The 22,785-nt window shown below is 57.2% G+C and overlaps 1 protein-coding gene across 1 annotated transcript in view; it reads left to right on the top strand.

Annotated features, from left to right (window-relative positions):
- The first annotated feature begins 273 nt into the window (after positions 1 to 273).
- LONP2 (lon peptidase 2, peroxisomal) overlaps positions 274 to 22,785 on the top strand; it is a 195,725-nt gene continuing 173,213 nt past the window's right edge. The window contains exon 1 of the mRNA XM_014528408.1: positions 274 to 407. Coding sequence (XP_014383894.1) covers positions 274 to 407 — 134 coding nt within the window. The remainder of the gene's footprint in view (positions 408 to 22,785) is intronic.

Raw genomic sequence — 22,785 nt, 5'->3', positions numbered from 1 at the left:
CGCCCGCGCGGGGTCCTGAGGTGCCTTTTGTGCTTTCAGGACCGGAGGACCGGCTCTGGAGGAGCGGGAGGAGCGGGAGGAGAGTCCTCCTCGGCCAGCGTGAGGCAGCGTGGAAGAGCTGGTCCCCTCAGGACCGAGCCTGCAGAGGCCTCCGCTGGGCTCACGGTGTCCATGGCAACGCTACGGCCTGGTGAGTTAACAGCCCTGTTCCTCAGACAGGAGAGGACTGGGCTCGGCTCCCTGAAATGTTGATGCGTCTCCCAGTGGGTGCCGATGTCAGAGGCCCCAGTGCCGTCGGTGATGGACTCAGCAGGCCCACCCCTGGGGCAGACAGGCCGGAGTGAGACTGGGTTGGGTATGCGGCTCACTTCTGCAAGGTCTGACAGAGTTGGAATGTGGCGTTGGATGTGAGTACCCTGCCCTAATGTTGGTGACAAGTCAGTGAAGAAAAGGGTAAGGACAAGCCCAGTGTGGCCGCGGCCATAGAGTCTGTGTCCCGTGGTTAATGTCTGTCTTACCTGAGATGGCCAGCAGCTTGTGGTGACGCCGCAGACTGTGGCTCAGTGCTCCTGGGGCAGGTGGCACTCCCCGGGCACCACGTCTCATCTTGCAGCACCAGCCCCTCCAGCAGGGCCCGTGTGGGGCTGGAGGGTGCCAGTGCCTGGAGGGTAGTGAGGGTGGGACCCGCACGGGGTGATCGAGCATGGCCCCCTTTGCGGGGATACTTGCTGGAAATATCGGCGGAGAAACCCTCTCTGCAGGGAGACCACCTGGCACGATGCGGTCTTGGAGCTGGAGGGCCCGGGGCTGGTCCTTGTGCGGAGGACAGCCCACCGGGAGGACGCGGAGCCCCGCCCAGAGACAGGGCCCGGCAGTAAACGTCGGGCGTGCGATTTCAGGGATGAATTTCAGGGACGATCTCGAGCCTCCCAGTCACGCTCCACTCCGCGCCTTGTCGCTTAAGCCCGCGTCGCTGCGTTTGTGTCATCCGCCCCCAAGAGTCCCGACGGATAACCCCGTCCGAGTGAGAAAGGGCTCCTGTGGAAGACGTGGTCATTTCTAAGTGAACGTGCCTGGCGGGGACTGGACGGCTGGTTTCTGAGGCCGCCAGAGGGTCTGCATTTGTGCTGCTGAGAGTCTGTGCATGGAACACGTGGTTTCAAAGGCGTCGATGCGCTCGTGTGGAGGGCTAGCTGGCCGCCCTGTCAGCGCTGCGGCCAGCGGTGGTGGAAATGGTGTGTGAGCTTGAGGTGACATTGTTTCTACAGATTCCTCATTCCAAGACCCCAGGCAGCCTCTGCCCTGGCATCCTGCCCACCCTAAGGACCTAACCAGGGTGACAGGGCCCCAGCCTGTCCTTGGCCGCTCCGACTCCCAGGCAGCGTGCAGGGCGCTGAGGGCCCAGCGCGTCCCCTTGGCTCCAGCGCCTGGAGTTGCCGGGCGCCTCCCAGGCGTTTCTGACTGTTCTCACGCCACTCCGCCCTGTGCTCCCCAGGGACCCACCCAGCCCTGTCTAGCCGCTTGCTCAGGCCTGGCGCACAGGCTGCCTCAGCAGCAGGAGTTGTTGGGCGCCTCCCAGGCGTTTCTGACTGTTCTCAGGCCACTCCGCCCTGTGCTCCCCAGGGACCCGCTCAGGCCTGGCGCACAGGCTGCCTCAGCACCAAAACGGGGTTGGGGGCCGGGGGGACCAAATGTGTAGAAAACAAGGATGGATGCTGTCTCTTTCCCTCCCAGGAGGACTGGGCAGGGCACCTTGATAGGAGCCGTGGGGCTGTGGCTGAGGATCGTTTCTGTCCCATTGCTGTGCAGGGGGACAGCCTGTTAGGGGTCATCAGTCGTGAAAGGAGAAGAAAGCCTGGTCTGGCGCAGGTGCTGGTGGAGTGGACTTGCCGACATGAGATGCGGAAGGCTGGGGCTGTGCAGGGTTAGGGGAAGAGCAGGATGCAGATGGAGCTTGGGGTCTGCTCCGCGTCTAAGTTGAGGTGTCACATGGCTGTTGGGTGGATGCGTGGGGTGCAAGAGAGAAGTCCGAGGGGAGATACAAATAGTTCACGGAATTCTGCTAAAAAATGAGAAAAGACAGGAGCTCTGGCCCATTCTCAGCAGCAGGAACATCAGGGATTTCCCCCCAAACAAGACCAGGGTGTTCTGAACACGGAAGGGGCACATGAGACGGTCCACAAGGAATAGCCAGAGGCGTCCCCTTCCAGGCCACTTCGCCGCACCCGGGCCTGTTTTTAAAGCCTTCCTGCCAGCGCCCAGTGAAGGTAAGTGATGTTCCCATCCGCCCAGAAGCATGTGCACATCTGGGTGAGGAGGGGTGGCGTGTTTAGGCTCTCACTAAACTCCGTGTATCTCCTCCAAGCTGTCAGCTGCCGCTTAATCAGACAGGGAGGTGCGCCCGGCAGCCCAGAGGCACTCTTCATGCTGCTTCCTCGCCCAGAGGAATAGCCTCCCTCCACCTGATTCCTGGGCGACAGCGATGCTCCAATCACAGGGTCTGTGCCACGGGCCCACCTTCACCCGCTCCTCAGCTCCACCCTTTGTCCTTAGTCTCTGGATCTTCAGAAATGGAAAGAAGGGGGAACTCAAAATAGAAGTCCCATAAAGTGTATAGTGACCTTATGCCTACTCTGATGGGGAGGGGGCATTTAAACCACAGAAAAATAAAATAAAAGGAACCCAATTGGAAAGGAAGAAGTAAAACTGTCACTGTTTGCAGATGATGTGATATAGTATATAGAGAACCCTAAAGATCCCACCAAAAACACTATCAGAACTCATCAATGAATTCAGTAAAGTAGCAGGAGACAAAATAAATATCCAGACTCTGTTGTATTTTTATACACCAACTAGAGGCCTGGTGCATGGATTCATGCACCAGTGGGGTCCCTTGGCCTGGCCTGCGCTCTCGTAATCCAGGACCCCTTCGGGGGGATGTTGGAGAGCCGGTTTTAGCCTGATCCCCGCAGGCCAGGCCAAGGGACCTCACCAGAGCATGAATCCGTGCACCGGGCCTCTAGTATGCATATAAGATCTTTGGTTAATCTCTTCCCACCCTCCCCCATTCTCCTTCCCTCTGAGATTCATCAGTCTGTTCCATGTTTCCATGCCTGTGGTTTCCGCTCGATAGATAGATAGATAGATAGATAGATAGATAGATAGATGATAGATAGATAGATAGATAGATAGATAGATAGATAGATAGATAATGAACTATCAGAAAGGGAAATTAGTGTGGCTCACTGGTTGAGCGTTGACCTGTGAACCAGGAGGTCACGGTTTGATTCCCGGTCTGGTCACATGCCCGGGTTGTGGACTCGATCCCCAGTAGGAGGCAGCTGATCAGTGATCCTTTCTCATCATTGATGTTTCTATCTCTGTCCCTCTCCTTTCCTCTCTGAAATCAATAAAAAATAGAAAGGGAAACTAAGAGAACAACCCCATGTACAATTGCACAAAAAAATACCCAGGAAGAAGTTTGACCAAGAATGTAAAAGACAACAACGGGAAAGGGTTTCGCCTCCAACCCAGGAGAGAGGCCTCGGGTGAAACCCGCCCTCCGACACTCTGATCCTAGACCTCCGGCTGCAGAGCTGGGCGACTGCATTTCTGGTGTGTAAGCCCCCGCCTGCGGGCCTGTGTTCCGGCAGCCCCCGCACACTTACACGCCTGACTTAGGAGGTACCCTTGTGTCATCTGATGATGAACTCCCTCGGGTCCCGTTGGCTTGGAAAGGAGACGAGGAAGGGCAACACATCGTTAGGAAAGGTGTGTGACTGCGTGTTTAGAGGATGTTTTCAGATCATTTGTCCTCACAGCTGAGCGGAGGGAATACTTACAGCTGTTTCCTGGAGGGCGGACGCGCGGACGCACTTGGCAGATCTGGGCATCCCCGTGGCTCTGCGGTGATGTTCTGTTTCCTTCCAACCGTCACTTCATCCCCTTTTCTCTGGGAAATGTTTGCTGAGAAAGGAAAAAATTATCTTCCTTCTTGAATGAATTGGCCTTGGGATACTGGCCAGTTCAGTGTATCTTTACCCTGGAAAATGCTTTCACTTCAGACATAAACGCAGCCCTAGGCCGGAGGGCGACTGACTGCCCCGAGGTGCCGGGCTGGCCTCTGCACCTCTTTAAGGAGTAGTTCCCGAGTTCCTGTGAACCAGGCGCGTGTCAGGGGAGTGGCATCCGCACCAGCTGACGGGCGTCCGTGGGAAACGACAGGCGGCTGCAGGGACAGTCGGAACCCTGCGTGACCGGCGCTACAGTAGAGGTGGTCACGGGGCCTGCCAGGTTCGGGGAGCGTTCTCGGAGGAAGTGACACCTCGGGGGACCTCCATGGCTGGTGGGAGGGGTGGTGAGGGAGCGAGCCAACAGGCAGGCCTGTTCCGAGGGCTTGGGGAGCAGCAGGGCTGAGCTCAGCACGTCCCACCCCATCCCAGTGCTAGGGTGAGATGTTCAAGGTCAGGTCTGCATTCCTATGAGAACCGGTGCATCTGAGGGGCTCACTGTCCTTCCTTCTGCTCTGAGTGTCCTCCCGCTGGCCCCTCCTGCCTGGAGCCCGGGGCCCACGCTGCTCTCCCTGGTGCTGTGGGTGCAGGGGGTGAGCACCAGGCAGCACAGCAGCAGGGTCTGCCTCCAGAGGAACAGCCTTCCCTTGGCTCTGAGTGCCTCCCGCTGTCTCCTGCTCACCTGGCCCGCGCGTCTTCAGCAAGGGCTTCCTTGCCAGGGAGCGGCCCTGTTAAGTCCTCAGCTGCCCTTCCTTCCTGCGCAGCGGCCGCTGCCTGTGAACGTGCGTACAAAGGGAAGCAGAGGCTTTTCTGCCTACGCAGAGCCAGAGCCGTGGGTTTATTCCTAACGTTCAAAAGAACCCGCACAGCAGGGCTCCCTCCCCAGAGCCAGCCGGAGCCTCAGACGCAGGGTGGAGGGGGAGCTAATATTAACAGGCTGCAGTGGGCTCTCGGGGGACTTTCAAAGGGCTCACCGTCCTGCCTCCTGCCGCCTCCCTCACCCGCGTTGATTTTTTTTTCAGTTTGGAGGGCTTAAATCAAACATAGGAAAAGCAAGTTTGTGTCTCGGAGGACAGTTTACATTTCTTAAATCTTTCAGGTCCTCCGGGCAACTTCCAGCATTGCTTCTCCCTGCTCCTCCTCCGGCAGCCCCGTAACAGGGCGGCTGGTAAAAGGGCGGCCGAGCCCAACAGCCCAGATGCTCTCCCCGAGGCGGGGTGGGTTGTGGGTTTATTCCTAACGTTCAAAAGAACCCGCACAGCAGGGCTCCCTCCGGAGAGCCAGCCGGAGCCTCAGACGCAGGGTGGAGGGGGAGCTAATATTAACAGGCTGCAGTGGGCTCGAGGGGGACTTTCAAAGGGCTCACTGTCCTGCCTCCTGCCGCCTCCCTCACCCGCGTTGATTTTTTTTCAGTTTGGAGGGCTTAAATCAAACATAGGAAAAGCAAGTTTGTGTCTCGGAGGACAGTTTACATTTCTTAAATCTTTCAGGTCCTCCGGGCAACTTCCAGCATTGCTTCTCCCTGCTCCTCCTCCTGCAGCCCCCGTAACAGGGCGGCTGGTAAAAGGGCGGTGGGATGCTCTCCTGGAGGCGGAGGCGGGGTGGGTTCCCCGGGGCCTCTCAGTGTGGGCGGGTTGGGCTGCTCACCACTGCGGAGCTTAGACTTGGCGGGGAACGGCTTTCCGAAATGTGAGAGCATCCACCGTGGACGCCCTAATATTTGTGAGAAAGCCGTTTGAATTCTCTACATTCTGATTCTTCTGAATTATTTAAGACCGGAGCATCGCTTATGGAATGTGGTGAAGTACATCAAGGAGGTACGAAGAATTTGGAGAGAAAAAGCAGAGTGCGTTCAGCGAGGCTGAGAGCTGCCTCCAGGGCAGGGTGCTCGAGGGGCGCCCACACGCCTGATGCTGCTGTACTTCCTGGAAGATACGCTCAGAAATTCAACAAACATCCTTTCAACCCGAGTTTACTGAGCCCTGATTTTGGGCAGTAGTTTGCAGATAACTTGATTGCCTCCCTAGAAAATTCAAGAGAATAAGCCAAACTTCTATTCATTTTCATGAGTGTTTAGTGACACGGTCAAATAAGATATCACAAAAATGGTGAGTTATCCTGTAAATCATGAATAACCGATGGGAACATAGAGGGAAGGTCCCATCCACAGGAGCTCACCCAGACCTGACCGGATGCGTGGGACGTGCAGTCAGCAGCTCCCTGGCGGACTAGAGGGGGTTTCAGCGGATGGAGACACGTCACGTGTCCGTAGGAAATCAATATTAATTCTTCCCAACTCACCTGAAAACTCTCCATTATAAAATCGCAATTAAAATCACAATAGGAAACGTAAAATGGTGTGTGTGTTGCATACGTGGAAGAGAGAAATGTCCAAAGCTAACGGGAAAACAGGGCGAGGTGCTTGCATATGAAGTAGCCAGATCGATGCTACGGGCCACGTCTAATGAGTGACAATGCAAGCACTGCCATCGGGCCGCTGGGAGGGGCCGATGGTCCCGGGAATGCACAGCTGTCGTGCGGATCCCGGAAGCTGGGGATGGTGAAATGAACGAACTCCTCTCAACGCAGGAAGCCAGGAAAATAACAGGCACCAAGGAAGTAAAGGGCTAAATAAAATTAATGGAACAGAAAACAAACTATTCACCAGGCAGAGGGCCTGGCCGCACAGCTCCATCCAGAGCGAGTGAGGGGTTGGGAACCACCACCCCAACTACCACAGCAGTCCCAGACCCTGTCTCCCCAGAACCCAGACTGGAATGGGTGCTCTGCTTTGTGATTCCAGTGCACCCCAACATAGGATGGCACCCAGGCCTCCTCAGACACGCCTGCCCTGGGCGAGAAGCCTGCCGGGGAGCCCCATGAGCCGCCAGCTTCCTCTCCGAGGCTCCTCAGCCTGGGCTGTTCTCTCTGATGCCCGCCCCTGGGGGTGGCGGGGGGCTGCTCCTTTCTCTGCAGGTGCATCCCGCCCGGGCCTCCGCCCTCCGTGTCCCGGCACTCTTCCCAACCCCCTTTCTGTCCCTTTCTCCCGCACCCCAAGGCTCTACCCGGAGCTCCGTCTGTGAGCCTGACCTTCGCTTCCCCCGCTTGGCTGGCTCAGAGGCCACGTGCAAAATTGTGAACCTCAGCGGGGCTGAGGCCGCGTCTGTCTGCTCCCTTCCCGGTTCCCTGCTTCACTCCCGGTCATCGTCCCACCCAGTGCCCAGGGCAGAGGGCCCGAGGCCTGGAGACGGTGCTGGCTGGGCTCAGGCCATCCTGGACAACACCGAGAGGCAAGCCGGGCTCGTGGGACGCGAGTCTCCAGTCCCAGGCCCGCCTTCTGTGGATGGGGTGGGGCAGCGGGAGATGCACACGCAGACCTGCGAGTAGATGCGCATGCAGAAGTGATGGGCCGTGGCTTCTCGAGGGCTCGTTCCCCCCGGGGGTTTGTTTGCACATTAGCTGCACCGGCCCCACTTCCACGCTGGGCCCGCCCTGTCTCATTTGCCGTAATGTGACGGTCTGTTCGGTCCAGTGGTGGTGAAAATTGCATTGTCCTCATCAGCAGGGAGGCCGAGAACGAGGAGCTGAGAGAAGGCCGAGGCTGTGAGGCAGGAGGTGCGTTAATTTTCTTAGCTCCTTTGAGATCATCTCTGGGCAGGACACCAAAGTGGACGCCTCACCATTACCCCTAACCCGGAGGATGCCAAAATGTGGCCCGATTCAGAGCATCTGTCAGCTCGGCAGTGTTCTGGGGTCACCCGGGAGGAGCTGGGGTTCCTGAGGAGCCCATGGTGGGTGCCTGGCCTGGGCAGCAAAGCCAGGCTCCTTCACCAGAGGGTGGGCGCCTTCCCAGCAGCGCCCGGGGGAGGTTACTACAGAAGCCCACCTCACAGGCCCCAGGCCCAGCCTCTGTTCTCGGGCGGCACAGAGCGTCGGTGACCTGCTGCCTCCCCGCCTCGTCCGCCGTCATCGGACTGTGGGCTGTGCTGCCTGCAGAGGTGCAGGGCCCAGACGAGGGCAGGTGGACTCCACGCCATGAACACGGCAGCTGTGCTGTGCACCCACGTGCCGGGCCCTGTGTGGCCCTCGGCGGGCATCGTCTCAGGGACCCGCACGCAGCTCGGAGGCGTAGGCTCCACCGTCCTTAGCCCCTGTGGTTCGCAGGTGAGGCCGCTGGTGGTGGCTGTGGGATGGGGACCCGGTGGCGGGCTGTGTGGATGTGGTCTGGCCATGATGTAGGCAGTTGTTCCGAGCACCTGGGGAGCAGCGGGTCGCAGGGGAGGCCTCTGAAGCGCAGGGCATGGTTACGGGGTGGGCCCTGGAGGCGCTCTCAGCGGGCCACGCTCAGTGTTGGGTCAGAACCACCCCAGGCCGGCAAGCGGGGGTCGCACAGGCTCGCTGGTCCCAGAACCGCCCGGGGCATCGTTATAAGGTTCAGGGGTGGGGTGTGAACCCAGCTAAAGCTGCCCCTGAAGGGCTTTTAACACGGCCGTGAGCAGCTGGCACCACAGGCTCAACAGTGCGTCTCCCCAGCCCGTCTCAGCTGCGCCTCTCCCTGGCTGTGGGCCCGTCAGCCCTGGCCACCTTCCCGAGGCCCGGCTCCTTCATCTCTCCCACGGCTGCTGTGAGCGTGTAGTGCACGTGAGGTCCAGAAAGCACAAGGCAGCATCCTGGGCTCGGAGGAAATGCTCAACAAATCACGAATATTAGTATTTAACTTATTGGGAGTCTGTTATCTGAACACAAGTAACATGAGCACGGACGGAATCTGAGCGAGGCCTCTAACCTGCACGCAGGTGCTCCTACAGACTCAGACTATCCCACTGCGCATATATGTGTGTGCGTGTGTGTGCACGCTTATGTGTGTGCACGCATGTGTGTGTGTGTGTGTGTGTGTGTGGAACCACAGACATGCTTCCATGCTTCCTGAAACTTAGCTAAGTGAGCTCCCTGCCGGGAACACACGTGTGACCAACCAGGAACTTCATTTCCCTTCCTCTTAAATATTATGAAATTCCATTCCCTGTAACATTTCTTTTTGGGACAGTTTGAATGGAAGAAAGTCACTTAGATCCAAGTAAAAGAACCTCTTTTAACTACAAAAGAAAATCTTTGGGGAAATGGGAGCAACTGGGCAAGTGTGCGCATGCGTGTGCGTGTGTGCACGTGTGCATGTATGTACCTTATTTAGCATAATGGTTATCCTGCGTGCCCTGTTTTGTTTTAGGATCAGCTCTTTCCGCCCCCCTGGGACAGTGTTTAGCTCCACAGAGCGTGAACTTTTCACTTATCTAGTGATTATTTGGAATAAAATCCCCCGTGGCAAGAGATCCACCTTGAACAGTGTCTTCAGGGAGCAGCTTTCTGTAAACATTGCACATGCTTCTCCAGGGAGCAGGTGACCCTCTGCGGTGGCAGCCGCCGTGGAGAGTCAGCGGGCAGCTGACGGGCCCAGTCCTGAGCCCTCTCTTCTTTGGGCTCCAGATTTCCTCATTCGAATGGCATTTCTAAGACCCTGACGTTCAGCTTGAATGCGGGACCTTGAGCGGGTTCTCTCTCGGCTTGTGCCCTCGGCCTGTGAAGTGAAGGCTCCCTGAGAATCTGCCCCGGGGCTGTGGTGGGGTCAGGGAAGTCAGCGTCAGGAAGTACTTCGTATGGCAGCTTATCATCACCATCGCTCGGCCCACGTGGTTCCTGACCTTCAACACACAGGAGGCGTGATCCCAAATAGAGCTCCACCCTCCACGGCACCCGAGTGCGGCAGGGAGAGGCTGCCTGGGTCCGCTCACTGCGTGGCCTTGTCGTGCGGGTTGGGTGAGGTAGTGAAGGTGAGGACAGACAAGTGCCTCACACACAGTAGGTGTTCAAGAAGAGCCGGCTGTAGGTCTCACTAGAGCGCTTGCTTTCAGCTTAGCTCCTTAGAGTTTCGATAAGCACAGCAAAACCCCGCTGACTGCGTTCCTCCTTCCCTGGGTGGTGGCGCCTCGCTGTGCCAGGGGTCAGGGGTCAGTTACCGTCTGCTCTCATGGAAGTGACTGGCAGGGAGCAGAGATGACAGGGAGTGTCTGTGTCGTGTGGTAATGAAGTGCCTCACACACAGTAGGTGTTCAAGAAGAGCCGGCTGTAGGTCTCACTAGAGCGCTTGCTTTCAGCTTAGCTCCTTAGAGTTTCGATAAGCACAGCAAAACCCCGCTGACTGCGTTCCTCCTTCCCTGGGCAGGGGCGCCTCGCTGTGCCAGGCACTGCTCCAGCCTCAGGCAGGGGTCAGGGGTCAGTTACCGTCTGCTCTCATGGGAGTGATGGGCAGGGAGCAGATATGACAGGGAGTGTCTGTGTCGTGTGGTAATGTGTGTGGAAAAGTAAAGATGGATGAGGGGTTGGAGAGCAGTGGCGGTCAGGATAAGAGAGGGGATGTTCCAATAGATGCGATGAGAGAGGGAGGGAGAGCTTCCTTTTTCTCCAGTTTTCTCACCAGCCTCGGAGCTGGAAGTGCCCAAGGCATCGCACTTCAAGAACAGATGGATTTGAGGGAATCAGGGGTCACTGCTGAAGAAGACTTGAAGGCGGTAGCCAGCTCCCCAGGTCACCTACAGCCTTAGAGGCGGCCCTTCCCAGTGCAGCACCCTGATTGGTTCAGAGAGCTGCCAATCGCAGTCTCCAAACTGCTGACGCAGCACATGCGCTGATGAGTGCTCTGCATTGCTGGTTGCAGGCCGAGCCGGGGAGTGATTTGCTGTTGTCTTCTTGAAGAGCAGTCCCTGGGCAAAATAGTATTAGATTGGATTTTTTCCCCTAAAAAGCTGGGAGTGAAGTTACTTAATTAAGATTGTGTCAAAGCATAACTCCGTTTTTCCCTTTGGCCCTTTTCATTTCAAATATGAAAGGTCCCTCTGGGAAGAATGTACAGAAACTTGTTTGTCTCCATTGTTGTCAAACTACAGGTTTTATTTAATCAGCCTGTTGGCCGTTCATCCTGTAAAGGTGCTACCAGGGCTCTTTATGCTGGAAATGCCTCATGAACCCTCACGCATATGGCGTAGCTGAGCTTCGTCTAGGCCAGGATCGCAAGGCAAGACCGTAGTCTGGGTGGGGACTTTGCGTTCTTCTCTTCACTTATTTGTTCATCTCCTTCGTTCACTCCTAGTAACTGAGATCCGAATCTGCGCCAGAGGCGCTGGGGGGGTCCGAGTGCACAGGCACAGGAAAGGCAGTATCACAGTCCTCTTGCTGACGGCCTTTGAGCAGCAGGAACCGCCAGGGAAAGAGACAGGGCGCGGGGCCCACATTTCATTTGTTACCTTTGTTACCGGCCCTCCTCCCCACCTGCCCAGGCCCGGCCTGTGCCGTCGGCTCCTGCTCAGAGCAGGCCTCTCCACTCAGCGCTCCCTGCATGGCCGTCCTTACGTGGAGGTGGCTGCTTTTTCCAACCGAGTTTCCTCTGAGCGATCTGTCACGTGACTTCGTGTTTTAGTGTCTGTTGTCTTATTCCTGAATTAAACTGAAGCTTTTTTTAGGGCTTGGCCATATCCTCTACTTCTTTGTCTCAAAACATCTGCCACCTGTATGTCTGGCGTAGAGCAGGCACTCATTTAATTGGAGAGAAGCAAACCTAATGTCTCTCAGATGATCCGATTTGACTATTAGAGTCTGTCTACACCCACCATCATCCATCTATCCACCGTCCACCCTCCCACCCTCCATCCATCTACCCACCACCCGTCCATCTATCCATCATCCACCCTCCCACCTCTCTATCCATCCATCTACCCACCACCCGTCCATCTATCCATCATCTACTCATCTTTCAATCCACCATCCATCCATCACCCACCCCCCATTCATCCCTCTATCTGTGCACCATCCATCCATTCACCTTTTCATTCACCACCTATCTTCCCATTCATTCATTCCCCAAGAAAAGTTTGTTAAAATTGGCTCATTATGGCAAGATCTATAGTTTTAAAGCCCCTTTGCCTTATGACTAATATTAATTGCTGTATCAAAAACGTTGAGAGAGGGAATCAGCACAGAAAGTGGTGTCCTGAAATGGGAGCAGCACAGACTTGGCCCGATGACCTCTCTTCTTTCCCCCCGACGCAGGTACTCTCTTGTTCTGAGAAGGCCTCGGACGGCATCTTGTAAGCATCCAGGCCACAGGAATAGTGCAGCGCCCTGGACTGGGACCTCCCCCCACCGTCTCTGCTTTCTCGGGGTTTTGCAGTCAGTGGGCACCATAAGGAAAGCCGTCTGACTTGCTTTCACACGTTTGTTTGAGCAGCAAACAGTGGATGTCGATACGATTGTTCCATTAGAAATGGTGCTCATTCCCGCTTTCCGAGATGCAGATGCACAGCGTTACTGCCCTGTGATCCTCACTCACACGCCGGAGAACATGGCACGACGCTTTGTCTCTCGGAGACAAACGGCTGGAAAGAACAGAAGTGTGCCCGTCGGTTCCCTAGGAGCAGCTGCAGCCCAATGAGCGACAGGGGAAGATGGAGGGGAGGGACAGAGGCGGAGGAGTGGGGGAGGGGGAGTGAGGAAAGGTTCCCGATGGCTAAGGAAACAGCGAAAGGCTGGGAGGAGGGGGTGCACCTGATCTCACGGGGAGGCCCCCAGCTGCCGCTGGGAGGGAGCAACCACCGAACCCAGTCTGCTCACCTTGGCAGGCCGGCCTTTCAGTGTTGCCATCGGTTCTCACCTGGGCCACTCGGGCCACACCTTCACCATAGAGCCTTATCCTCTTCCCGTCCGAGACCCTCACCTCACAGCCGCGCTGCAGCCCCTCTGTTGGCTCACGGAGCCCAAGCCCAGCAGCATCCAACACAAGTACCAGCCTTAACGCAGGTGTGGAGGACAGAGAACCATCGGAGAAGCAGCGCGGGTGCGAGCACGCAGGTGACAGGGCGGCTGCCTCTCCCGGAGGAAGCCCTTGGCTTCAACTATCAACAGTCACTCCCCACCTTCCTGCTAAAATAAGGGAGACAGCAGTTCCTTTGTTATTTGAGATGAGAGGTTTATTGGTATCTTTTTTGGGAGAGAAAAGGAGGTACTGGTGGAATAGGCTGCCAGCTAGAGAGAAGAAACTTTGTTTTATTCCTGGAGGCTCTAACCCCCAGCCTCTGCAGAGCTGGGGGAGCTAGTTCAGGAGGCGCTGGTGGTCAGGGGGTGCTGGTGATCAGGAGGAGGCCCTGGTGATCAGGAGGCCCTGGCGGTCAGGGGGCGCTGGCCATTAAGGGGCGCTGGCAATGTGCCGAGAGAGGTGACGGAGCCGAGGGGTTAGAGCAGCTTCGTGGAAAGAAAAGGACTGCGAGGGGTGGTGCGCTGTCCAAGCGGCAGCCGAGCAGCCGGGGCCAGGCTGCCTGGAGAGGAGGGGGCTGCCTCGGCCGGTGTCTTGGTGGGGCTGGTGTGGCTGTTGTTAACCATCCTACAGGATTACTGTGCTGGATCCCTTCCTGAGGGAGCTTGTGGACACATGTGAAAGCGCACTTCTCCCTCTTGATCCCGGTTTCATTTATCAGCTGAGTATAACCGCGGGTAGAGGCAGCCCGGGGCTCCCCGAAGTCCTGGCCAGACGCTGGAAGCCTGGGCGAGGGCCAGACCCAAAGCGAGGTCTGTCCTTTCTTCTGTTGGCGTTTCATTCTCTTCCCAGGAAAGGAAGCTTCTCGAGTAAAGCTGTGCTCTTTCTTCCTTGTTCTCGTGGGAACATCAGCCAGTTCCTCAAATTCTTTCTCTGCAGCCAAGTGGGTAGAACATTATCAAAAGGAGAAGCAAGTAGCAACAGCTCTGGGGCCGGGACTGGCCTCTCGGCTCTGCTCTGCTGTGTGGCCTTGGATGAGAGTGAACCTCGCCCGGCCCCCTGTGTGGCTCCAAGGCTGAGCGTCACCCCAGGCACCGAGAGGTCAGAGGTCGCCGTTCCATTCCCGATCAGGGCACATGTCTGGGCTTCAGGCTCGATCCCCAGTAGGGGGTGTGCGGGAGGCAGTCGATCGATGTTTCTCTCTCTCCTTCCCCCTTCCTCTCTCTTTTAAATCAATAAAAAGATATTTTTAAAAAAGAGAGTTAACCTCTCTATGCTATAGTTTCCTCATCTATGAAATGGGGAAAATAATCTTCATACTTCATAGGGCTCATTGAATGTTCACAAAGAAGCACTTGTACACACACACACACACACACACACACACACCCCAGTACCTGGTACGTAGTCAACACCTGATAAATACTAGCATGATTGGCTCCCAAATAGCAGCCCCACTCCTGCGCCGGGCCCTACCAGGACAAGGATGTGTACTGATCAGAAGCAAAGCTCAGCAGAGTAAACCCGTAGATCTGGTGTGTTCTCGGATTCATGAATTGGGCAGCATCCCATCTAGCAGCTTGAGAAGAGCTCTGAGGAGATGTACCAAATGGGAGGGTTTCATAGGCAGAAGGAAGCAGCAACAAGGAGGTTTCCAGCAACCAGTGATGGGTTCAGGCAAGGCCACCTTCCGGGGGGCAGTGTGGGGCTGTCAGCAGACCTCCCTAGTGCTGACCAGGGACTCCAGGTGGACTGGGTGAAGGTCACCTACCTGGGGGCAGTGTGGGGCTGTGAGCAGACCTCCCTAGCGCTGCCCAGGGACTCCAGGTGGACTGGGTGACCGAGACCCTCACCTCACAGCCGCGCTGCAGCCCCTCTGTTGGCTCACGGAGCCCAAGCCCAGCAGCATCCAACACAAGTACCAGCCTTAACGCAGGTGTGGAGGACAGAGAACCATCAGAGAAGCAGCGCGGGTGCGAGCACGCAGGTGACAGGGCGGCTGCCTCTCCCGGAGGAAGCCCTTGGCTTCAACTATCAACAGTCACTCCCCACCTTCCTGCTAAAATAAGGGAGACAGCAGTTCCTTTGTTATTTGAGATGAGAGGTTTATTGGTATCTTTTTTGGGAGAGAAAAGGAGGTACTGGTGGAATAGGCTGCCAGCTAGAGAGAAGAAACTTTGTTTTATTCCTGGAGGCTCTAACCCCCAGCCTCTGCAGAGCTGGGGGAGCTAGTTCAGGAGGCGCTGGTGGTCAGGGGGTGCTGGTGATCAGGAGGAGGCCCTGGTGATCAGGAGGCCCTGGCGGTCAGGGGGCGCTGGCCATTAAGGGGCGCTGGCAATGTGCCGAGAGAGGTGACGGAGCCGAGGGGTTAGAGCAGCTTCGTGGAAAGAAAAGGACTGCGAGGGGTGGTGCGCTGTCCAAGCGGCAGCCGAGCAGCCGGGGCCAGGCTGCCTGGAGAGGAGGGGGCTGCCTCGGCCGGTGTCTTGGTGGGGCTGGTGTGGCTGTTGTTAACCATCCTACAGGATTACTGTGCTGGATCCCTTCCTGAGGGAGCTTGTGGACACATGTGAAAGCGCACTTCTCCCTCTTGATCCCGGTTTCATTTATCAGCTGAGTATAACCGCGGGTAGAGGCAGCCCGGGGCTCCCCGAAGTCCTGGCCAGACGCTGGAAGCCTGGGCGAGGGCCAGACCCAAAGCGAGGTCTGTCCTTTCTTCTGTTGGCGTTTCATTCTCTTCCCAGGAAAGGAAGCTTCTCGAGTAAAGCTGTGCTCTTTCTTCCTTGTTCTCGTGGGAACATCAGCCAGTTCCTCAAATTCTTTCTCTGCAGCCAAGTGGGTAGAACATTATGAAAAGGAGAAGCAAGTAGCAACAGCTCTGGGGCCGGGACTGGCCTCTCGGCTCTGCTCTGCTGTGTGGCCTTGGATGAGAGTGAACCTCGCCCGGCCCCCTGTGTGGCTCCGAGGCTGAGCGTCACCCCAGGCACCTAGAGGTCAGAGGTCGCCGTTCCATTCCCAGTCAGGGCACACGTCTGGGCTTCAGGCTCGATCCCCAGTAGGGGGTGTGCGGGAGGCAGTCGATCGATGTTTCTCTCTCTCCTTCCCCCTTCCTCTCTCTTTTAAATCAATAAAAAGATATTTTTAAAAAAGAGAGTTAACCTCTCTATGCTATAGTTTCCTCATCTATGAAATGGGGAAAATAATCTTCATACTTCATAGGGCTCATTGAATGTTCACAAAGAAGCACTTGTCCACACACACATACACACACACACACCCCAGTACCTGGTACGTAGTCAACACCTGATAAATACTAGCATGATTGGCTCCCAAATAGCAGCCCCACTCCTGCGCCGGGCCCTACCAGGACAAGGATGTGTACTGATCAGAAGCAAAGCTCAGCAGAGTAAACCCGTAGATCTGGTGTGTTCTCGGATTCATGAATTGGGCAGCATCCCATCTAGCAGCTTGAGAAGAGCTCTGAGGAGATGTACCAAATGGGAGGGTTTCATAGGCAGAAGGAAGCAGCAACAAGGAGGTTTCCAGCAACCAGTGATGGGTTCAGGCAAGGCCACCTTCCGGGGGCCAGTGTGGGGCTGTCAGCAGACCTCCCTAGCGCTGACCAGGGACTCCAGGTGGACTGGGTGAAGGTCACCTACCTGGGGGCAGTGTGGGGCTGTGAGCAGACCTCCCTAGCGCTGCCCAGGGACTCCAGGTGGACTGGGTGAAGGTCACCTACCTGGGGGCAGTGTGGGGCTGTGAGCAGACCTCCCTAGCGCTGACCACGGACTCCAGGTGGGCTGGGTGAAGGTCACCTTCCTGGCAGAGGCTAGAACTGCAGTCAGGTGAGGATATCAAGTCAGGGTCTGCTGAGCTGGGCTTCAGGGCCCGTGTCTCGTTTTCCTCTTGAACAGCACTGAACTCTTTGTTCCCAGAGCTGTTCATCCGTTTCTTCACACAACAAGTGTGTTCTGTATAATTCACATCACAGTGTGTTTGCAGCTGTTGCTTAAGCGTGAGTCAATTTATAATCTTTTTAAAAATATATATATATTTTTATTGATTTCAGAGAGATAGAAACATCAATGATGAGAGAGAATCATTGATTGGCTGCCTCCTGCACGCCCCCTACTGGGGATCGAACTCGCAACCCGGGCATGTGCCCTTGACTGGAATCGAACCCGGGACCTTTCAGTCTGCGGGCGGATGCTCTATCCACTGAGCCAAACCAGCCAGGGCTAGATAATCTTCTTGATGTAATTCTTATCGGTAGCCCCTGATAAAAGCAAATTAAAAAAAAGCCTCAGCACGGACAGCGCCCTATGTGGGATAGTCTTGCATTAGTCATTTAGATCATGCTCTCTGGCTTGGCATTGGGTACCTTCTGCTTAACTGCTTTTCACCTGGGAGACTGACATCTTTGCCTCCATCTATCGGTGCTTCCAATCTTGTTTTTCACATGAGTGCCCACCCGAGCCAGCGATGAGGTATTGATTCTTTCTCTTGTCATTTTGTCCACGGCGAAAGGCTCCAGATGATGGACCTCGCTCCTTGAGTTTGGCTAAGCAAAGAATTCAGAGCCATGGAACCCAAATACAAGCAAAAGTTTATTGAGAAAGTCACAGGGGTGGGAGGAGGGGGCCAGCGGGCTGCATGGGCCCAGCAAACAGGTGACAGAGGCACAAGAAAGGCCCTTGGAGCTTCGGAGAAAGAAAGCCAAGGTACACGCCTCGGGAAGGGGAGGGGCCAGGCACAGGTGTGCTCTAGAGAGCACCCCGCTGGGGAAAGACGGGGGTGGGGGAAGGCGTGAGGTGCTCAGAGGGAGAGAACCACGCTGGGTCCTTCCTCTTCAGGGCTTTCATCTGAGGTCTCAGGGAAGGTCTCAATAGAACAGTGGTTCTCAACCTTGGCTGCACATTAGAATCACCTGGGAATCTTTTTAAAATCCTGATTTCTGGGCCTCATCCTCCGGAAATTGTTTCTTTGTTATGGGGTGGGGCCACAACATTAGTAACAAAGAAACAGAATTTCCGGAGGATGAGGCCCGGAAATCAGGATTTTAAGATTCCCAGGTGATTCTAATGTGCAGCCCAGGCTGAGAACCACTGCCATAGAACGTTCATCAGCTGCCAGGTGTGTCTTGTCAGGGTCGTGGTCTCCCCTGAATGGCCGGTGCTAGGACCGGCACTGATGACCATCAGTCAGTGCAGCTGGGCCTGATGCCGGCCACGGCCTCGCCTTGTCTGGTTCCGCTGCTCTTCTGGGCCTGGAGCTGAGACACTGAGGCCTAGATGTTACCTCTCGTCTGACCAAAACCCTGTCTCTGTGGTCAGCAGACCCGCAGCTCTGTTCCTCCGATGATGTGATGTGGGTCAGAACACCCCTGTCCCGAGGGCTCAGTGCTCAGGGGAGGGTCCTGCAGGGGCTTGTGTGGGAGTCTGTGAGGCTGTTCCCCGGCCCCCTTGTCCTCCTCGAAGGGGTCCACCACATGGCCAGTGACATGCCAGGGGAGGGAAGGCCACCTGGGGTAAGGTCCTAGCCTATGATTCATGTTTTCCCAGTTTTGCCCGTTGCTAGGCACCCAGGACTTCCTGTCCTGCGGACACTCCTCCCTGGCCCATTGTCCCTGCTGTGCGCATGCCTGTCCAACTGCCCCCTCTGCCCACTAACACTCCCATGGAGACCCTGGCAGACCAGTTCACAAATGATTGCAGGTGTGCTTTACAATCGAGGGCGCTTTTGAGTGAGGAAAACAGTATGAAAACGTCACACTTTTCACTGGGGTTTTCTTAGCTCCACACAGGCCTCCTAATGAGCGTGTTCGGTCGCCACTAAGCGTCCTGTTCACCGGCTTTGACCCTGCGGTTCAGGCGCTCCTCGGGCAGGGTGTCTGTCTGCACTGGGCTCGCTGGGTTCTTCCTGCCCGGGTCCCACCGCTGGCCCGCTGCCGTCTTAGCGCCCCTTCTGGAGTCTTCAGTCTTCGCAGGTGGCTGTGGGAAAGCGCCACCCGGGGTTGATTCTCAGGTCCTCACCCAGCGGGCAGCCACCGCTCCGGACCCATCTGTCCGCCCCGAGACCCACGGTCCTCCGCTGGCAGAGCCAGGAGGGCCGGGCAGAGCCCATTCAGACCGCTCCGTGCAGGTCACCTATGGGTCCTGCTGGGAGTCTCCCCGGGGTTTGCTCGGGGCCTGTGTGCCGCGCACCGCCTGCTCCACAGTGTCATTCGGAGTCAGACACCAGGGTAATTGTCCTCCCCGGTGACGTGCTGTTACGGAGGGAGGATGAGGGCCGCGTGCTGTGCTCATGGCTGCTTCTCCTGCTCCCGGAGCCGGGATGTGCATGGCTGTGCACCGTCCCTGCTGCCACCAGCCTCCGGGGAGGCGATGCTAATGGCGTCTCCGCAAATCCTCTCCCCCCACTCGCCCTGCGGGATTGTGGAGCCAGTGTCCTGAGCCGTGTGTGTTCTGCTGTCTCGTCCGGCGGCTGCTGCCAGCCCTCCTGTGCTGAGGGTCACCCGCCTCCCACACCCAGGCACTCGGTCAGGCCCTCCAGCGGCCCTTGGTTTTGCCCTTCCAGAGCCTGAGAGCTCTGAGCCCTGACCGCCCCTCCTGTGGCCTCTCCAGGTTGCAGGTGGGAAACAGGCTCCCGGAGGACACGCCGCCACCCGGCAGTGGAGCCAGGCTGGGCTCTGGTAGCCAATCCCAGAGTCCACGCACCCCTCCCCACGCTGTACTGCGTGCTGACCCCGTGACCCCCCTCAGTGCAGGCTTCTCTGGGCCTCAGTTTCCCCAGCTGATCTCCACAGAGTCCTCACCTGTCAGCTTTCAGGTTTGGGGGCTAGCCCCTGGCCTTCCCGTGTCTGGAGTCCCCACGAGAGTGAGGGGAGCACAGTGGCTGTGTGTGCTCTGCGGGGCTCTGCACGGGGCAGAGGGAGGGCGGGTGCACTGGGGGACCAGGATGTGGGAGGAGGGAGGGAGCGGAGAGCCTGGGATGGTCCCTGGGATGGTCCCTGGGGCTCAAGGAGAGCGGGGAGCGGAGTTGGCGGGAGAGAGCCTCCTGGGAGCGGTGCTGGCAGGGGAGAGGCTCAGTTGCTGAGCGTTAAACAAAAATTACTAGCAATCTGGCTCACTCTTCCTGGCTGTCTCGGGGCGCAACACGCCTCATTCACCCCCCCCTGTTCTCTCTGGGTCACGCGGAGGTGTGGTTCCAGGAGGATGTGTCCTATAACTGGTGCTGAGCCGAGAGTCGGCTCCTGAGGACGCCCCTTCTGTCCTCACAGTGACCCCTCAGAGGCGAGGGGCAGGGTGTGTGTGTGTGTGTGTGTGTGTGTGCCATTCTGTCCTGGCTGGGAGGGGGGGCACGGCTCGCGCCCTCCCTGGCGGTGAAGCCCCTGCAGGCAGGTGCACAGTTTTCTGGAAGATTTAAGTCCGGGAGCATGGACGCCCCTTCTGTCCTCACAGTGACCCCTCAGAGGCTAGGGGTAGGGTGTGTGTGTGTCTCTGTGCCATTCATCCTGGCTGAGAGAGGGGGCACGGCTCGCGCCCTCCCTGGCAGTGAAGCCCCTGCAGGCAGGTGCAGTTTTCTGGAAGATTTAAGTCCTGGAGAATGCGGTGTGTGTGTGCCATTCTGTCCTGGCTGGGAGGGGGGGCACGGCTCGCGCCCTCCCTGGCGGTGAAGCCCCTGCAGGCAGGTGCACAGTTTTCTGGAAGATTTAAGTCCGGGAGCATGCGCTCTGAGAGCACAGGGGCTGGGGCTGGGGCTGGGCGGGGACAAGGGACCCTTAACTGTGAGGTGCTTCTGGGCCCTGAGAGCAGAGCAGCCCCTTTGCCCCTGCCCTGGCCTCCCTGCAGGGCACGAGGGCACGTCTCTGAGGGCCCGGCGGGCCAGGCTCGGGGCGTGGCTGTGCAGGACCCACACCCTCAGACCCTGCTCCATCACCCCCCAGGCCTGCGAGGTCAGTGAGGCTGCGTGAGGGGGGGAGAGGTGCCAGGTTGTGCCTGGAGACGCAGAGGGATAGAGGGACGCCCGGGGGCCGCCCTGGCTCGGACAAAGGTTAGCTTGAATGACGGAGCAAGCTCTCGGCTAAACGGCTCTGGAAGCTCGAGGTTAGGGTGTGATAATGACATAGAGATGCTAGCGCCGTCCCGTTTCCCAGCCGTCATGGATCGGGCTGCGGGCTGCAGGTCCGCGGAGCAGGCCGCTCACACGAAGCGGCTGCTGTTTCTCGCTGTGCGTTACCTTCCCTGCCTAATGGGGAGCTGGTGTGTGTGTTTTAATCTCAAATCAGAGCTGTGAAGTATAAAATTATAACTCAGCACAACTGACAAGTGCAGCCCATGCTGTGAAACATCCCTGTGCCTGGTGGTGCCGGGCTTGTTGTAAACGAGTCATATTTCATTTTATGCTCAGTTGCTCCCAAGTTTTAATAAAGACCCTTTATTAACGGGCTCTTCCCAAGGGAATTTCAGAATCTCATCAGAACGTGTACAAAAGAACGAAGACGAATGGCACGCCGAGAGCTGCCCCTCCTCCCTGGCACAGCGATGGGCACGGCAGCCCCTGAGCACCGCGTTCCCTTGTGTCCCGTTTTGAGACGCTCAGGTGGCTCACGCAGGGTGTTCCAGAGCCTGGCCGTTGGTCTTGAAGCACCTTCCAGAGGGGCTGTAGCTACAGGTTTGCGCTGTAAATGACTTAGTTCTCCATCAAGAGTCTGCGCCCCGCGGACACGCCCCGATGCGGCCTCGGGCGGGCAGGCGGGGGGGCAGCTTTCCACCACGCCCTGGCCAGCGGTGGGATGGCCATAGTCCTCCTTCTCCCCGCTGGGGCTCCGCTTACTCTCCTCAGTGGACTGTCTCACTGGTTTCACGCTTTTATTTCTTGTTTTTTAGAAGCTGTATTGTTGAAAGTATTACATCTGCCCTCTCCCCCCCATTGACCCCTTAGCCCAGCCGTGGGCAAACTACGGCCCGCGGGCCGGATCCGGCCCATTTGAAATGAATAAAACTAAAAAAAAAAAAGACCGTACCCTTTTATGTAATGATGTTTACTTTGAATTTATATTAGTTCACACAAACACTCCATCCATGCTTTTGTTCCGGCCCTCCGGTCCAGTTTAAGAACCCATTGTGGCCCTCGAGTCAAAAAGTTTGCCCACCCCTGACTTAGCCCGCCCCGCCCCCGCCCCAGCCCTCTCCACCCTGTTGTCTGGCCATGGGTTAGGCATGTGTGCACACAAGGTCTTTGACGGGGTTAGTCCTTTCCCATGCTGTGTGGCTCCATCGGCCCACCGCAGGGCACAAGCTTTGTCCCTGCCGAGTTGGCTGACCTTGTCGTAAGTCACCCGTCCGCTCTGAACCCCATTTCTGGAAGGAAGGAGCTGCCCAAGGTGACCACGCATGTCCTCATTCCAGAATTCAGAATTTATAGCTTCTCCCATAGAAAGGTCACTGGGGCCCTGGCCAGGTGGCTCGGTGGGTTGGAGCATCGTCCCGTACACCGGAAGGTTGCGGGTTCGGTTCTCAGTCAGGGCACAGACCTGCATTTCGGTTTGATCCCCGGTCGGGGCCTGTGCAGGAGGCGGCCGATGGGTGTTTCTCTCTCTGGAACAATGCAGGGTTCAGCAGATGGTTCCCAGCCAGGAGCACCCTCCCCTCCCTCCTGACCCCGAGCTCCAGCCCTTGCTGAGTCTGGGAGTCTGCTCTCTTCCGGGAGCTCTGCCTCCTGCTCGCAGCGGCGCGGTGGGACCAGAAGTTAGTCACAAAAGCCTGGCGTAGCATTTGGAATCTGTCACTTGACCTTCAGCCTTCTGTCTGCGGCGCCTGGCAAGTTCCCTTCACGTGGAGACAAGTGCTTTCCTGAAGGGCGCTGGGGGAAGGGGGGTGGGGAGGAGGAGGGAGCAGAGGCAGCCCGGGCCCAGCGTCACCTGCTCCTGCAGGAAGGGAGGGAGGGAGCCACTGGGAAGCACAGCAGGCCCCTATT

This window comes from Myotis brandtii, unplaced genomic scaffold (genome assembly GCF_000412655.1).
Source record: "Myotis brandtii unplaced genomic scaffold, ASM41265v1 scaffold633, whole genome shotgun sequence".
NCBI classification, from domain to species: Eukaryota; Metazoa; Chordata; class Mammalia; order Chiroptera; family Vespertilionidae; genus Myotis; species Myotis brandtii.
The sequence above is the reverse complement of the archived record's forward strand: the minus strand, read 5'-3'. Positions and strand labels throughout refer to the sequence as shown.